The following is a 19090-nucleotide window of genomic DNA, read 5'->3' on the forward strand; positions in this document are numbered from 1 at the left end:
TCGACTCGATTTCGTCACTCTTTTCTTCTGTTAATATTAATAAGGGATTGGTATTGTTAAGCATTTAAGTAAGCTGGGTGTTGGCACGTTATCAATACGACGACGTGTAACTAATCTTTCTTCCAATATTACTGTATAATGGATAAACTAGATTTAGTTTCCTGTTCCTTATGTTTATAACAAGTAACTGTTACGTTATTGGAGTTTTTTTAAGTTAAATTTCGTGTTTATTTTGCCTCCTTACACAATAGTATCAGCTTCGAAAGTTAGTGGTTTTCTCACGTTCAGAATGGACTTATTATATGTTTTTATCATTGTTGTTTACACTTTCGAATGTTTCGTAGTGTTAGATTTTTGCATTAAACATGGGCTGTGTAATCTCTGTTGTTCATTTTGTATTGTTTTATCGATTGCGTGTTTTTGCTCTTAGCTTTTGCATTGTTACATAAGTGTGTCGTCACTGTTGTTCGTTTCTGAATTTCTTAAGAGCTGTGTCGTCTCTTCTATTCGTTTTTGCTCTGTTCTACAGGCTGTGTCGTCTCTTCTATTCGTTTTTGCTCTGTTCTATAGGCTGTGTCGTCTCTTCTATTCGTTTTTGCTCTGTTCTACAGGCTGTGNAAATATTAAAAATTAATTTATTTTACGGCGATTTCCCCCCAATTACTTTCACTGCTTGTGACAGCGAGGAAAGTAATTGGAGGACAGCATTTTTAGTGGCAATAAACTTCAAATACTTGCTGTAATCTTAGTGGTCAATATAGACCCCGTTGCGATCGATCAAAGATTTTTCAGGAATTCTTTCTCTCCCCCCCTTGTTCGAGTCTGTTTCTGTGACAGTGTTGTCACTTCCCACGCGTGTTCCACTCGTCGCTGTTAGTTTTAGATATTGTATTAAATTGTTAATTCAGCTTTGGTGTGTTAATCTTCGATCCACCGAAGAAATTAACGATGGAAAACGAATTCGTTTCTGCTATTTCGACTTCCAGATACTAATTTTAAGAGAAGTTCCGAGAAAATGGAGTTTTTCCCCCTCACTCCCGTCATCATCTCTGGCCATCTTCACCCTCCCACGTTATAGGCAATTTTCTTATTAATATTATAAAATTCCTAATCTAAAATTTAAAATTATGTAGATCAAGATGTACGTCGAGAAGTATGTTACGAAAACCGCACATAATTAAAAATTGGGGGGGACATCGTAATAAGTTAAGTGTCAGATTAGGAAAAATAAAGTCAACTTTATTACATCCAACTAATCTTAAATTCAAACATCATTAATAATCAACGAAAATCGATGATAAGAGGGAGGGATCGATGAGAAACTGAAGCAAAAATATAGGATTAACAGGCTAATAAGTGACGTTAAATCTAAAAGAAGGGGAAAGAAATAACAATAAAGAAAGGGGGAGAAAAAAAAAACTCCTTAACATCCCTCAAGAAATTTCAATAGAAGAAGGCTGTTAAATAAAGAAATATTACTCTCAGAGGACAGATTTACTTCTAATGCCCTTCTAAAACCAACTGTGGCTCCTAAAAATGATATACGATTTCAATTCGTTCAAGGGGGTATGAATAATTATCAATTTATCTCTTAACTAAATTATCCCAAAAATGTTTGATGATCTCGCCTTTTTTTTTTGGAATGTAAAAGGGAGAGTAACCACTCGGTATATCGGTTTTTAGGTAATTGCTCTTACGTTTTTTGGGGGTTAATTTAGCGGTGTTGAGGTGTATGATTACATTTTTAACGTTTATTAAGGTTATTTGTCAGTTGACTAAAAGTTTAGCCCTCCCCCGTTTTAATTAAAGTAAGATTTAAATATTGGCAGCAGAGCGGCCACTTTAATTAAGATTGATAACGTTCCAGCGGATTATTCGTGTGTGTTTGTATACAAAACACTTCCCAATGGTATGAACCTTAATCAGTCGGACGTACGGACGTATGCACTAACGCTTTTTATTATTATTATTTACGTTCCGATAGGTATTAATACCCCAAAAATGCCTTGAGGAATCGCCGTTTTTATATACACTTGGATGGTGTTGACCCACGCCCTGGGTTATTCTGTCAACTTTCCAGGTGCTTCTGATTCATAATATTGGGCCGGAGGCTTCGTGATTCAGTTGTAGAAGCGAAGTTTTATCCTTTATCAAATATTTATTTGTGTTTTTTTTTTTTTCCTCCCTCCTCCGTAATTTATGGCGGTTTTAAACACTGCTTACATACAGGTTCACTTGTGTTTGTGTCTGTGTTTTTAGGAACTGTCCGTGAAGGGAAGGTTTTAATTCAGTGAGAATGAAAGATGAGGAGCAGGTGTAGCTGCACAATAACTTGCATTTATTTACCACAATGGCAAAACACAACCGGGAAGTGATATAAGAGTAAAGTGGAGTAGTCAAAGGCTGTACTTTGAAACGGGTCAATAAAAAGCAACTTGGCTTCTATCATGTTTCTCCTTCTGCAATATTATTGTTGTTACTGGACTCTGGTGGGTTATATTGCGGTCAGAGTGCATCCTCTTCTCAGAATGATATGTTTGACCTTCCACTTCTTTGGCATCTTCCATTCCTGCGGTCGAGGTAAATACACATTCATAAAGTATTCTATTACGTCTTCCCTCTTTCGAATCCTATCGATTTTCTTCTTTATCCATGTTTAATAAACCCGTATTTAAGCGTAATGAATCGCTTAAATTCCAAACCCCTTTCCCGTATATTGCGCTACAATTTCTCTTATTTTTTTTTCTTTTTTAATCCTTACTTCTAACGATTTTTCGCTTATTTTTCTCTGTAATTCTTTGTTTCTTCAGTCAACAAACTACATATCAAAGAGAAGTCTTTAAAAGTTTATAAAAATAAATTGGATTTCTGGCTTTTTTTCTTCTTCTTCTTCTTCTTCTTCTTCTTCTTCTTCTTCCTCTTTCTTTCCTCCTCCTTCTCCTCTACGTGCGTAGTTTTCTATCCTCGGTTTAATAGAGGAAAGTGCGATAAGGCGAGACTTATAAAGAATAAATTTAACTGCTCCCACCTCCGGAGAGACATCCGTTATTACTATATTGATAATTGATTATCGGAAAGAATGCGGGATAATAATTAGAAATTGATCAAAAGGCGATAAATACCCCCATCCCTTCCAATTTTCTTTGATTAATGGTCAATCAATGGCGATAATAATCTCAATACCTGTCAAGAATTTCTTTCTATCGACTTTAAAAATTCCTCTAATACTGAAAAAACACCAACAAAATATGTTTTTTTTTTTTTATTTTTTAGAGGGAAGGAGGGAGAATATTCTCTTATAGTAAAGCCAACTAATCCTTTCACCTCTATATAATGCAGAAGAATTTAGGAATTTAAACTGCTTTACACTCTTCTTATATGGGAGGACTAAAGTTTTAGTAAGTGGCTTTCTTGCTATGTCATGAAATTGGGGGATTTTTATTACTCTTTACCCCTATGGGCATAGAGGGGTCTTCTTTAGTAAGCTCGTTATTGGAGGCTCGGAATTCGTAGCCTACTATGAGGGCCCGAATTCCGGGGATGGAGGACCAAGCCAAACTGGTATATTATTATTGTTATGGTCCCTCCTACACCAAAATAGAAGAGAAACCATTGAAAAACAATGGGAGGATTATTCGGGAATTCAACTGCTTTCCTCTGTGAAGAAGAAAAAGAAGAGGAAACGTATCCTCCACGTGGTTGTTACCTGTCGTGGTTTTGGTATAAGAGGAAACACAGATAGTGTACAGGTTACTTTGAATAGAGAAGATAAATATATCTTAAATAATGCAACAATTATGCAACTAATTACCATTTTTAATGGATCAGACGACGTTCTTTTCGCTTGTAATATGGACGTCAAAACTTCCTGTGTTTAATTTTGAGTTTAAGTTTATGTACTCGCTCCCGTATATAATGAAAGAGCGGGATTTAAAACATTGTTAACTCCGCTTTCGTTTATGTAAACAGGTATAAAGCTGTGTATCCCATTATTGCTGTATGAAGTTTATATATATATTGCCTCTTTCAGCTTTACTGCTCAATTTACCATGATGTTAATGGGAAAATGTGAAAATTAAACACTTTTCATTCTAGTTATGATTAGCAAAACAGCAGTTGTATTTCCCTTTTCTAAATTAAAATATGAGATTTAAAAGTTCTGTTCCTGTTAACCATGAGAATTAATATGCTTCTTTTACATTTTAGCTGTTTCATTTGCAATTTATATTTCTTCCAAATTCAAATGACGGTTTAAAAAAATCTTTTTTCTGATCTAATAATTTAGAATTAATATACTTGAGAATTATTTACGTTCTTTCCTTCTGTTTTAATATAGGGATTAGAACCTCATTTTATTCGCTTCCTTTCTCTATCTTCCAATTCTTTCTAATTCTATCCTCTGTTCTCTACCTACTCATTCTATTTTCTCTTGTTCTTTAGTTTCTCACTACCTCATTCTTTCTTTTTTTCCTCATTCTACCTCATTGTAACTTTGCATTCTACCTCATTTTACCTCATTCTTTCTTTTTTTCTTCATTCTATCTCATTGTAACTTTGCATTCTACCTCATTTTACCTCATTCTTTCTTTTTTTCTTCATCCTATCTCATTGTAACTTTACATTCTACCTCATTTTACTTCATTCTTTCTTTTTCCCCCCATTCTACCTCATTTTACTTCATTCAGTCTTTTTTTCCTCATTCTATCTATACTTCATTGTAACTTCGCATTCTACCTCATTTTAATTTTACCTCATTCTTTCTTTTTTCCTCATTCTACCTTATTGTAACTTTGCATTCTACCTCATTTTACTTCATTCTTTCTTTCTTTTCTCATTCTACTTCATTGTAACTTCGCATTCTACCTCATTTTACCTCACTTTTTTTTCCCTCATTCTACCTCATTTTTTCTTTCCTGTTCGTTACCTTCTTCTGTTCATCCTCTTCTCTACCTTATTCTATAAATTTTCATCATCATCATCCTCCTCTATCTCATCTTTCTCAATCTTCTTCTGCTTTATCATTTACGTACTGTTTCCTCATCCCACCCTCGCCACACAACATACGAATTAAACCTCTATATTTCGCCACACCTCGCTGTCGCGTAGCAAAATATAAAATTCCAATTTTAAAGTAAAAAATATACTCTAAAATAAAATAAAAAATTCGGTTAAATTTCCACCCTTTTCGTATAAATTTCATATGAGATTATACACACGTCACTAACATCGCTCCCTTCCCATATTTACAACGCAACTTCCCTATCTGCCTACGTTATAACGAAGTGGTTGATGTATGACCAATCTTACATCACTTGTATGAGAGGTTGACAAGTTGCCAAATTTGTTTTCCTTCTCATATTAATAAGATTCGCCTGCGTTATTCCTACGAAAATTTCCAGGCAAATATAAATAATAGTATTAAAATATATATATATATATTTGCATGATTTTTATATAGTAAATTCCTATAAAAACAGTGGTTAGAAGTGGGTTAAACTCGGTGCTGTCATTTGTTAATTATCATCGTAAATATTTTGATGATGTAAAACAGCCTCACCCCCTTGATCTGATCTGAACAAACATGAAAGAAAATGTTTGTTTTCTAATCTTAAACAAACTCGCCTTTAACCTAATTAAATCGATTATTTACAGAAGAGAAAGTATTTATTTATTTATTTAATGATGTTTTTCCGTGGGGGGGGAAGGATAGCGATTACAGAAACAATCGATTTTCAGGGTAATATCCTTGCCGGAAGTGTTCTTCTATCTACCTTTAAATATCATATAGAATAAGCTGGAAACTTCCTATATATATATACATACTTAAAATACCTTTTATAATTATAAATACCACGTAAAATATCATAGAAACACACTGTACACACTGTCTACCCCCCTATAACACTGTTGATAATTCCGTTTTATATGAATTCCATGTTGTACGAGTCACTTGGATTTTACAAATACGTGTGCCAGGCTGTGAACGGCTCGTGTATTTGTAAAATCTAAGTGACTCGTACAATATGGAATTCATATAAAACAGAATTATCAACAATGTTATAGAGGGGGTCGACTTGTATATAAAGTAGAATGCTCTGGAAACACGTTGTTTACCTTTAAACAAACTGTATTATATATATATATATATATATATTCTATGCTGAAAATACGTTGTCTATATTTAAATATCTAATATAATGCGACGGAAACATGATGTTTATCTTTAAAATATCCATGATAAAATATTATTTCTACGTTTAAATTGGCTGGAAACACGTTGCTATCTTTAAACAAATTGTAGTTTATACTGGAAACACGTTTATATCTAGTATAATGAGCTGGAAACAAGATGTTTATCTTTAAAATATTTATCTAAACACTTACTATGTTTAATTATTTAGTAAAATATCCTAGAAACACGCTAAACATCCAGTAGAATATGCCGGAAACACTCAATCACGAGACGATGAACAGTAATATTTTTTTATAGACCAGAAACACATATCATGTGTTATGTAATGTGTAGCAAAATTGTTACGTTTTTATTCTAATTAGAAACAAAATAAACACACCAATCTTCCTGGAAGTGACGTAGTTTATTTTTTTTGCACGTGGAAAAGAAGCACTCTTTTCTTTCCTTTATATAAAAAGCAAGAAAGAGCAGAATTTAAAATTACATTTATAAACAATTAAAGGTGACGATGGACCCGTCGTAACACACAAAACAACCGTTCAAAAATCGCTTATACGTTAATACGAAGGGAGAAAAAAGAAAAGGCTTTTGGGGCTACTTGCAGATCTGTTTCGATATGTAATTGTTTTATTCAAGAAGCCAAATCACAGTAAAAGGAAAAGAAATATTGAATTTCCTGTCTGTGCCAGACAGCAAAATCACTGAAGGAAAAACGTAACGGATGTATAATCTCTGATTGGTGCAGCAGCTGGTGTTGCGAACCGTCAATGGCTGTCCATCTATCACATCTCGGATCAAAGATGGCGGATTTTTATTGGTAACACTATGTCAACTGGTGAGATTTTCTTCACTGATGTCTTTCCACCCTCGATTTACTGACAATCTTCTCTCTTCTCTTTAACTTCGCCAGTTTATTTTCCCAAAAAAAAAACGACAAAATGTATTTATTTCTGTAAAAAAAAAACACACACACACACACGTAAATATTCTGTTACGTGTGTTTACAGGCTTGAATCGTAACTAGAATAACGTAACTAGAATGCAAACCTGAAGAGTAACTAATACGTAAATAGGAACTAAAGTGATAAACAATAGTAAAGCTCTAATACCAAACTAACAACCTTTATTTAAAAAAAAATCCAGCAACGAGTTGCATAACTTTCCCGGCCAAAAAAAAAAAAAAAAAAAAGTTAAAGTTGCGTGTGGTGCCATCTGTTATGAGATTTTTAAGGTTTTATAAGAAATTTTAAATAATAATTCTGAACGCACTCGAGATACGACACCCACAAAATTTAACAGCATCGATCCTCCCTAATAAACGAACCTCCCTGTAAAATTTCGGAAATTTACGACGAAAGGAACAGGAGTTATTATACTACAAAGTGGGTGAATAAAATCGTGCTTCTTCCCTTAACTATAAGAAAAAAAAAAAAACCCTGTTATACGTAACAGTTACAGGTATATATATATATATATATATAACAGTTTTGTTAGTATACACGAGCTTCTCGTATTGTTAGTTTTATTTGTGACGTTAATTTCACTCACAATTGCCATTTTCAGTCGTTATGTAGATTTGTTTCGGATAGTTAGTCACATTGTGCCTTTCTCTTGTGTTTACGTGTTATTTGTGCTGTTAGTTTCAGCCACTTAGTAGAATTTTCTCTGCTAGTTTCGTATTATTCTCTAATTGTTTCGGGACATTTATTTGTTACGATTGTAATACACATTCCCCTGAACGTATTAATGTTATGATTGTTAGGGATTTTTTTCTTTTTGTAGAATGGCAGTAACATTCGTCAGTGTAGTGTTTTTACGTACTAATTTACCTCTGTTACGTTTCAGACAGAATCTTTTTACATATTTTAAGTGACCCTCTAACCTTTTAAATACCCTTTTATCATCTCTCAGTCTACAGATTTCATTTTATTGTTTTACCTCACCACTTACAAAGTAAAAACGTCTATTCAACAACTTTCATCATCGTCTTCTCTTCACGAAAATTTCATTTTTAATTATTAAAACATAAAACTACTTAAAGATAAATTGGCTGCTTCGCCATAATAGGGATTTTTCTATGTAAAATAAATAAAAAAAAGGAAGGAAAGATCGTCAGCTGCGGGAGTTTGTTCCCTTAAAAGATTCCATTGTTAGCTCTTACTTCGATGGGTAAGGTACTTTATAAGGTACAGAGCAAGCGCAGTAGGATATGAAAGCCAACCATGCATGGCTCGTTGCCTTGATCTCCGGTTCCTTCACTGTTCATAGTTCAAACTTGATTCCTTCCCCCTCACCTTGCTTCTTTTTTCTAAGTCTTGCTGTACCTTTAAGACGTGGATGTTCTCACATTCGGATTTAGCTAAAGGTTACGATTTAGGTTTTGTGAATTTAACTTCTTCTTCCTCTGTTTTACGGTGCGTAACTTCCCTTCAAATTGTAAGAGTTCTTCTGCTGTGTAAGTTACGTAGTAGTGTTGTTATACAGTTACAGATTTCTTTAGATTATATAATCCCACGTGCTGTTACACAAATAAATTTCGTGAAGAAGAAGTTACGATAGGGAAATTTTATACTCGTACCTTTATTTTTACGACGGAAGATGAGTAAAATGCTATTAGAAAGAGGGGGAAAAAAAAGAGGTGCCGTAACGTGTAAAATTAATATTTCGGCACGGAATTAAAAGTCGTAAAGTGTAAGTCGTAAAGCGAAATTATCTCCGTTTAGAAATTATAAACAATTAAATCAAATTACATAATAATTGTATGGGAATTATATAGATTTTCTGCACAGAAAAAGTAATAATAATAATAATAACACAAGAAATTAGTCGGGAGAATTCGTAATTCCGCTTCACTAACAATAAAGGAAAGCTTCCTCTCTCTCTCCCCCCCCAAAAAAAAACACGAGACGATAATAGCACTTTCTGTGAAGTACTACTGTAGTAACCCGCGCTATAAAATGGTACTGCGGATATAAAATGCAGGTCTGTAGAGGTTTTATGATAATATAAAGGCACCACTTTACTATTTGCTAAATTACAGAGTATTGTTTTTATTTTACGACCTTCAGTTGAAGCAAAAAATACTAGCACTTACGTATCCTCTGTAGTGCTTCTTCGCTATCACTTAGTGTTGAAAGTGTGCTTTACTTTATGCTGCAACGACTATAACTGGGGCCTAGAATGTCATTTCTGTGTATAAAACGGGGGCCTGAAACTGTCTGCCGGTGTGTGTTTTCGGTTTCATTTTGTCTGCAAGGCGCGAAAAATGCTTCGCTGCACACGGCATTATTCGTGAATAATTATTATCTGTAATGCTTCACCGAATAATTTTAGAAGAATTAAAATGCTTACGTACGCGTTTCTAATTAATAAAATACCTAAAGCGCCAGGCTTTAATTGTCTTTAGGCATTTATCGAAATGATCTCTCGCTCTGTAATGGTAAATACGGATACGAGTTAAAGTGATAGAAACGATAACGCTTTATACAGAAAAGTAACGAGTTGACTAACTTTTCCGGCAAAAAAAGTTAGAATTGCGTGCGGCGCCATCTGTTGTCATATTTTATTTTAAAAGATTTTTATATTATTAAGTGTTATAAAATGGCAGAAAGATTAATTTACGAGTTTTATAACAGACTAAATTGGTAATAACCAGTAAAATCTTCGAAATATGACACGTGAATATCTCCACACCCCTTCTATCTTTAACCACCAAATTTTAACAGCAACGATCTACTTAATACCCAAACCACCGTACAAAATTTCAGAAAATTTTGACCAAAGGCACAGAAGTTATTAAGCTCCAAACTATGCGAACGAAATCGTTCCCCGTACAAACACATACACTAACATCCATACACACGGGAAAAATCCCGAGTTTTTAATCATTTCTCTACCTTACAACGTACCCCGATTTCATAAATGTAAAAATTTCGGAGGGGGGGATCATCCTTCTTCTCCCCGTTATACATAACAGCGAGTATTTTAACACGCGACGTCTGCTGTACTGTACTGTACTTAAAACACACCGCTAATATATTCTTCACTGTCATAAAACTTCAATAAATAAATAATTTGCTTGGCATTTCTTATATTGTTTCCCCCCTCCCACCCACTCACCCCCTTTAAACATTCGTCCATTCCCATAACACGAATTATCAGAAAATCGGGCGCGATTGTAACATTACAAGAATGGAAGAAGAAGGGGGGAAAAAACATTGTATGTATTTTTGATGAAGATTTAACATCTCTGGAGAGGGGGGGGGAAACATCTTCAAATATTAAAAATTAATTTATTTTACGGCGATTTCCCCCCAATTACTTTCACTGCTTGTGACAGCGAGGAAAGTAATTGGAGGACAGCATTTTTAGTGGCAATAAACTTCAAATACTTGCTGTAATCTTAGTGGTCAATATAGACCCCGTTGCGATCGATCAAAGATTTTTCAGGAATTCTTTCTCTCCCCCCCTTCCCTTCCTCCGTCCCCCCATTCCTGCTTGCTCCTACCTATCCTTAAAAGAAAGCACAAGCTCTATATTTGACAACTGCACTGATATCGAAAGAAGGGGGAGAGGCTTTATCTGCACTCTCCAGAATAGAACGTGATCGTCCAGTAAATCTTATTGGGTGTCCCATATAGGGCCGGCAATCAAACTGTCGAAATTTTTCCGGCCCTTCTAACCACATGGCCAATCAATTCTGGACGACAGCCTTAGGTCATTGCCACGTTTTAGGGGGGATGAATCTTTATATATATATATATATATCTACACCCTCACGCACGCTACACATACTACTTGGTTGGATTAGTGTGGGCCTTTCGTATGAGTTTTCTAGGTAAATTAGCATAAATTCTGTTGGAAAATAAACGTAAACACGATGGCATGATGTATTTTTGTATGCAGAATTTCTTCCTTCTCCCCGGTTTTATTTATTTGTTTATTTTATATACATACAAACACAACTCGACTGTATATTCGTAAGGCACCTGCATGATTTCTCAACAATTTCATTTATATATGTTTTACCCACTCTCGCTGACAAGAAAAGTGCGTCTGCTTGTCTGTCCGTTGTAAATCACTTCACGGTAAGTAAACAATCGCGAAATTTCAGTATTATAATTAAATTTCTTTTAACAATTCAATCTTTCTTTAAACGTCCTCCCCTCTTCCTATTGTTTTTTTTATTATTATTATTATTATTTTTTCTTTTTTAAATGTATTTAGAGAGGAAGTAAAATTGAAAACGCGTTTATTCTGATTGTAAATTCACGAAAGTAAATAAAACGAAGGTGAATTTTTTCTTCTTCCCTTCTTCTAACGTAATAATGAGGGGGGGTCGAATGGCATGTTATTTTGTTGCTGCTGCTGCTGCTGTAGCTTCGATTGTTTCAAGTAACAGTACGTTTTCCTCCCCCCCCCAGATGCGCGCAAAATTACGCGTGTATTAATTATTTAGAGTGTAATTTTAACTCGATTCTTATCAAAGTTAATGAATGATTCAATGATAAGCAAGATCAAAGTGTAACTTTCTGCTAAGGGGGGGTTGTAAATAATTAAAGTAAAATCGGGCGCTCTCTCTCGAGGTTAAAAAGAAAATTAAAATTATTTTATTTTTTATTATTATTTTTTTAAAACCTAATTTAAAAATTAAACTGTGTATTTTTATTATTATTATTAAATTAATTGACGATTACTTTCCAATTATCTGGCGTAATTTAATTACAATTAATTCTTTAATAATTTTTAAATGGTAAATTATTTGTCGAGCTGTTTGCATTGTAAATTCAGAAATGAACAATTGTTATTTTTACAGTAATACTGTGCGATTTCGGTTTACACAGGTTTTAATGTATTTAATATAAAACCTGTGTAAACCGGAAGGGCATCATACTGTTATGAAGAGGTTTTAGCATCGTCGTCTTTTAAATTGTATCAGATAAATGTCACACTGTCTAAAACGGACGGAACAAAAACCTGTCTAAAACGGACGGAAGAAACTCTAAAATTTAAAATTTTACCGTTTATTCCGTCCGTTTTAGACAGGTTTTGTTGTATTTCATTTATTATTGTAACCGATTACTAAATAAGCAGTTAGTTTAATCGTAATTAAACTGTAACTGTTTTTGTGGTTGTAACTGAATTGGAAATTAAAAAAAAAAAAAAGGAATATACGACAATTTAATTGTAATTAGCAGTAACGTAATTCGATTATTTCATTTGTTGTAACTAATTGTTGGAAAAGGATCAGTTACGTTCGTTTTAATTGTAATTAACAATATAACCGATTTAATTGCGATTGCCAAATTGTCATCCCTGTATTAAAAAGGCACAACAATTTAATTGTAATTAACAATGTTGACGTAACAATAAATTAGTTATTACTCATGGAGAACAATTCAATTGTGAATATTTTAATTTATTCTTGTAACTGATTACTGAAAGAACACTTAATTACATCATTTTAATTGTAATTAACTGTAATAACTGATTATTAAAAAAATTACAATTTAATTGTATTTAACGCTAATAATATAACAATTGTGAGTGGATGTTAGAAAGTAAATAAATATAACAATTTAATTACAATTAGCAGAAATATAACTCGATTATTTAAATCATTGTATTAACTGAATTAACTTTAATTGCAATTATCAGTAATAACCGTAACTGATTTAATTGTTATTTATTAATTACAGCAATTTAATTACAATTAATAATAGTTACTTATTTCAAACTGTAAGTGCTAAAAATTCTATAAACAGTTACATCGATTTAATTGTAATTAACGGTAATATAACTGGATAATTTAATTTATTGCTGTAATGAATTGAAAAAAAAAATAATAATAAAACTATTACAACCATTTAATTGTGATTGTAACTGAACAGTTACAATTATTTAATTGTGATAATTCACTAAATTTACAACAATTTAATTATCATTAACAATTGCGTAATTGAGTTTTAAAAACTCAACCAGCTACAATCTCACTTAAATCACTCGCGTTATCGTTAATTAGAATTAAATAGTCTTTAACTTCATTTTTTAATAATTGTAATTAACTGTAACTGATTTAATTGTAATTAACGGTAATATAACTCGATAATTTAATTTATTGAATTGGGGAGGGAAAAAAATAACTATTACTTACAACTATTTAATTGTGGTTGTAACTTAATTATCATTTAACTATCACTTACAGTGTAACCGTAATTAGTGGCATAAAACAATTAATTGCAATTAACTAATTTATGAATTAAAATGCTAACAATTCAGCGTTGAAATTTATAAGCGCCGTGGACCTTTTTTTTTGACAGTTAATTACAGTTTTATCCGAACGACAATAAAATAATCGCGTATTCTGTTAAGAAAAAAAACAGCAATAATTCTGTCGTAAAGTGTCATTAAAATTTCATGATTTCTTCATTATTTTCTCGATTTCAGAATGCATGCAACAGAATTCTTGCAGAGAAATTATGTATAAATCGTTCCTTCCAGACAGAAAAAACAACGAGAGCATTGTTAATTTACCGTGCCATTAATAAAACAATAGAAAAAAAAATAAACCACGGTTCTCACATCACTAAAGTTCATTAGTAGTAAAGTGCAGACAGCCAGACGTTCCTCAAATACGCATTTTTATAATTTCCCAGATGCTTTTAATCCCTTATGTACAACTGGAAAGACGAAGAGTTATACATATTTTAGGAACAATTAAATCCTTAAGTGTATATAAATATATATTTTAAAGATTTTACGGATGTAAATTTTGTACAGAAGTGTCGATTATCCAGGATATTCTTGACGTTCCATTCGACTCCATTAGAGAGGTTGCGGCCGACATTTTCAACGCGAAAACGTGTACGTCGGACGTTCAATGCCGCCTTCCTGTGAGTCTAGAAGTTTGATAATGGCGTTTGGAACGTTAGTGGAATCATGCTCGACGTTCCAAACTCCATTGTCAAACTTCTAGACTCACAGGAAGGCGGCATTGAACGTCCGACGTACACGTTTTCGCGTTGAAAATGTCGGCCGCAACCTCTCTATTGTCGATTTTTTTTCTTTTATTCCTCTTCTTCTTGAAGATGAACTCCTTTGCTAACGAAGTGTGTTTAATTCGATGCATATATATGTCTAGTATTTAAATAGGGACCAGTTTATCAAAACCACCGAATGCCGGTAGTTGGTCGTGGGTTCGCGCCTCTCCACCTATACTTTTCCAGGTTTTCTTTACCTGTCTAGCACCTAAATAGGGGCAAGCTTTCTGTAGAAGGACCTCTCTGAAGTTATCCCCTTTGGCAGATCGTTTTCATGTTACATTGCCTTATCTCATAGAAACTAAACCAAATCCTCCCCCTTTTAATTGTTTTATGAGTTAAAACTTGAAGTTTAAGTGAATTAAATTGATATTTCTAGATTTTTAGTTGTGTTTTTGTTGCGATCGATCGATTTTTTTTTTCTTCCGTCGCTCTGATCAATCGAATCAAATGTTCAAAACTATGTAACAACGAAGTCTAATAGACTAAACCCAAGACGTGGGTTCGATCCCATTAACGACAAGACACCTCTTTTTTTGTCTCAGTATGGATTTTTGGGATAGGCAGAGGTGGTTTATACCTGATGTGGGTTCAGATCCCATTGAATACAATACTTTTTTTTCTGTTTGATTTCCGAGATGGGCATTTAATTTATATCAGATGAGTGCGTTCGGATCTCATTAGTGACAAAAACACCACATTTCTGTACGTGCCTCGGGTTCTTTTGGGGAGGGGGATGGGCGTATAGTTTATAAATAATGACACGAGATCTCATTAGCAAAACACACCCCCCATTTCGTGATCCCATTAGTGACAGAACACGTTTTATTCTTCTCGCATCACTGGTTTTATGCGGTAGGTTTTATATCTACAGGCGCGGTTTTACTTTCTGGATGGGCATGTGATTTATGTTGAAAAGCGTGGGTTCGGACCCCATACATGTCTTAAGCATTGTTTTCTATCTAAATTTTAGTTTTTTTTTTCTATGGATAGACAGGTTTATATACTAGAGTCTATTAACAATTTCATATCACTGTTCGTACTTTAAACAGATGAAAAAAATATCGTGAAATCCTTGAAATTGATTACTTTTATTAAAAAAAGGAAAATAGAATCAAGTTCAATTTTATTTATTTATTTTTTTTAATGAAAACAGTTACAAATCATTCTCGAAAGGCGAGTGTGGTCGTGGGTTCGTACCTGACCAACCGGCTGATTACGTGGAATTTTCCGAATTTTCTTCACGTGCCTAACACCTAAAACAGGTGCCATCCCACCTTGGCAGACCGCCCATGTGTTACGTTGATTTCGATCAATTCTATGAAACATGGGTTCGGTTGTGTCAACAGAACCACCAGAACACTGGAATGGACACGTGACTCTTACCAAATGACATGGATTTAAACCCCGAAACAAATTACCTGTCGTGATTGTAGAGTTGGGAAAATGATTTATGTTTAATTAATGGCGTGGGTTCGGATCACACTACAGACAATACGAAAAAAAAACGCTTCTTACATTGGTACCAAAGTTTTCTCATCTCATCAAACACAGAGCATTGTTTTATGTCTTAGCAATGGGAATTTTTAATGAGGATCCGAACCCACGTCCCGCATTCGTCAGCTAAATTGTTTGCATAACGTAGATTGTGTATATCGGAGCTTTTAAATTCCAATACCGAACCGAAGACAATTCTAATTTCAATTGTAATTAACTTCTAACGTTAAAGATGACCCTCCACCCCAGGCTATTGTCCTTCTACAGAATTTGGATGCAGTGTCCTTCCTGTACATCTGACACGCAGTTTCGAACTAGATAAGCATATATCAGCTATCTTGACAGGCGTGAGGTAGTCTCATCGATTTCAGTGTGATTTATGACAAGAAAAATTCGCGTGCTCTCCGATCTAATTTCAATAACCCCAAAGAAAAAAAAAATGTATATATATATATATGTGTGTGTGTGTATATAGAGAAGAGGGGAAGAAGCGAAGGGTCGGTAAGACTTCTAACGTGATTGATGTGTCGTGTGGTGACGTCAGAAGCAATATTTTGCTAAGAAAATTTTCTTCTATTCAATTATTCGACTTTTATATTGATAAAGTTTTCTATTATCTTGATGTAGACTGAAAGTCGGTTAACCGCTTTCTACAAGATTGTAGTTAATAAAACACTACGGTGGTTGACTGACTTTTGGACCACCTCCGCCTAAAATTTATATAAAAATAGGGGATATTCGAGCCCTATTTTTTACGTAAATTTTGGGATCTATGGTATGGTTAACCGGCTTTCGGGCCACTCTTTATAACTTTTGGGACGTTTGATTTCTATTTTGAGGGCAAGTCTTTAAAACCTTACATACGTCAATTTTAGGTTATACAGTTGTTAACTGACTTTTGGGCCACTATGTATGTAACTTTGGTGGTTTAATTGTTACTCGAAGGTAGGCTTTTCGAGCTCTTATGTAAATTTTAGGCAGTATTTAGACTCTCTTCGGTGGTTAACTGACTTTTGGCTACTGTAACTGTTGGGACGTTTAGTTTATATTCGAAGGCAAATCTTTCAATTCTTATTTATGTAAATTTTGGGCAGTAACTTACGCTTCACAGTGGTTAACTCACCTTTGGGACACCATATATAAATATAACTTTCGGTGCATTTCTTTTTTTAAATTGTTATCCAAAGGTATGCATCTAAAACCCTTATTTATGCAAATTAACAAAATAAATAACATAAATATACCCCCAAAAAAACAGCAACGCCGCTCCTCTCTTCACTTAGAAAAGCTGTTGGTTTATTTATTTATTTTTTTTTTTTTTCTTCTTCCAACACCAGAATCTCTCTTCTCGGTGTTAAAGGAGGGTTGTAGCTCCGGTATCTTTACACCTTTCCTCTACATTTGAGGCATTATCTCGTCATCTTTCTGTAGCATAAAATACACAAACACGCTGCCAGTCGAGATAAGGGGAATTTCCACTTCACACCTGTGGAGTTCAGGTAGTATCATATTATTTATCTAAGGCTTTTGTATTAAGGTTATGACCGTAAATCGGCCGGATGTCGAGCTTCCTCCTGGCGAATGATGCAGTTTTATGATGTTTTGGTGCGTCTAACGTAGCATAATCCAGATAAACAAGATTAAAACCCCCTCCCGAAAACTTTCCCTCGCTAGTATTAGTAATAAATTTTGTCTAACCTCTGAAAGTGTGCCTTCGTGTGTTAAAGTCACACACAGGGTTTATAAGTTAATGGTTGTAACCAATTAAAACCTTACTCGTTAATAATTATTTAAAACCGAATTAAGCGAAGCGCGTTAAATCTGCATTCTTTATGCCCCAGGCTCTTGCCCTTCCCCCCCCCCCTGTTTTTTCTCCTCTTCTCCCTGTTCTTCTCTAATTAACTCGGCGCGTGCGGCTCTAAAGGATAAGGTAAAAGGATAAAGGAGTCATTAGTTAGCTCCACCAGTTAATTAAAACAGTGGGGTAATTTTGTAAATTATGGACGATATCAAGCGCGATTAATTAATAAATTCCCCCCCGTCTTTATACTTAATTCTCGTGGAAGAGGGGTGGTGACGACTCTATCGAGTGTCAAAGGTCAACACGCCGGGAAGGTCGAATGCCACGTGTTATTCTGTGTGTGTGTGTGTTTTTTTTCTTGTTTTGTTTATTTAATTTTCGTGTAATTTCAGACGGAGTTGTCGCAGAATCTTCAGTCGCTATCGGAGAAGGCGAAGGGAGCAACCGAATTTATTCAGCGTTTAAAAGCAATGTCTGAAACTATTACAGTAAGTATTGGAAAGAGGTAACGGCGCCCATACGTTAAAATTGTTTCTCTCGCTTCCCCTCCGTTCGAATTAATACGATTCAATGTATTTTTTTCATCTGCTCGTGTTTACAGCACGCGAATATGTCCCTCTGTGACGTCACTTTTCCATTAGTATTCGCATTAGGGGATGGGTACTTGTTACGTAAATTGTCCGGAAGGCGACTGTTGCGTGTGGGGATAATTTATTATCATAGCACCTCGTCTGTTATTATTTATTTTATTTTTTCTGGTGTCAAAGAACTCGTGTATTTTCTTCCCTCCTTTTACTCTTTTTTTTCCCACCTTTTTCTCCTCTTTTTTCCCTCCTTTTTTCCCCAATTCCCTATTCTTCTCCTTTTTACCCTCTTTTTTTCCAATTCCCTAGTCTTCTCCTTTTTACCCTCTTTTTCCCTAATTCCCTATTCTTCTCCTTTTTGCCCTCTTTTTCCTCAATTCCCTAGTCTTCTCTTTTTTACTTTCTTTTTCCCTAATTCCCTCCTTTTTACCCTCTTTTCCCCCCAATTCCCTATTCTTCTCCTTTTTACCCTCTTTTTCCCCAATTCCCTAGTCTTCTCTTTTTTACCCTCTTTTTCCCTAATTTCCTCCTTTTTACCCTCTTTTTTCCCCAATTCCCTATTCTTCTCCTTTTTACCCTCTTTTTCCCCAATTCCCTAGTCTTCTCCTTTTTATCCTCTTTTTCCCCAACTCCCTATTTCCCTTTTTTCCCTCATTTTTCCCTAATTCCCTATTTCCCGAGCGCGTATCGTCTTCGAGGTTTTATTAACAGGAATGTGCATGTATATAAAATTTTCCATGTTTATAAAATACACGCCTACAATATGATTAAAATAATAATACATCTGTGACATTAAATTCGATTTCCTTTTTTAAACACATCAGCAGAATTATGATTGAATTTGCATGTGTTCCTATAGAATCGATAAGCGAACGCCTTGCTTCCTCGTGTAATTAATAATTCCTTTTTTTTTACTTATAAATCATTGTCTATTTGATTAAAAAAAAAATCTATTAAAGATCTGGCGTAATTTAAT

The 19090-nt window shown here is 34.3% G+C and overlaps 1 protein-coding gene across 1 annotated transcript in view; it reads left to right on the forward strand.

Annotated features, from left to right (window-relative positions):
- Positions 1 to 19090, forward strand: part of LOC111631202 (E3 ubiquitin-protein ligase TRIM9-like) — a 63738-nt gene that overhangs the window by 35191 nt on the left and 9457 nt on the right. Inside the window, exon 2 of the mRNA XM_023375407.1 lies at positions 17923 to 18035. Coding sequence (XP_023231175.1) covers positions 17923 to 18035 — 113 coding nt within the window. The remainder of the gene's footprint in view (positions 1 to 17922; positions 18036 to 19090) is intronic.

This window comes from Centruroides sculpturatus, unplaced genomic scaffold (assembly GCF_000671375.1).
Source record: "Centruroides sculpturatus isolate CEXI.00-Female unplaced genomic scaffold, Cexi_2.0 scaffold602, whole genome shotgun sequence".
Classification (NCBI taxonomy): domain Eukaryota; kingdom Metazoa; phylum Arthropoda; class Arachnida; order Scorpiones; family Buthidae; genus Centruroides; species Centruroides sculpturatus.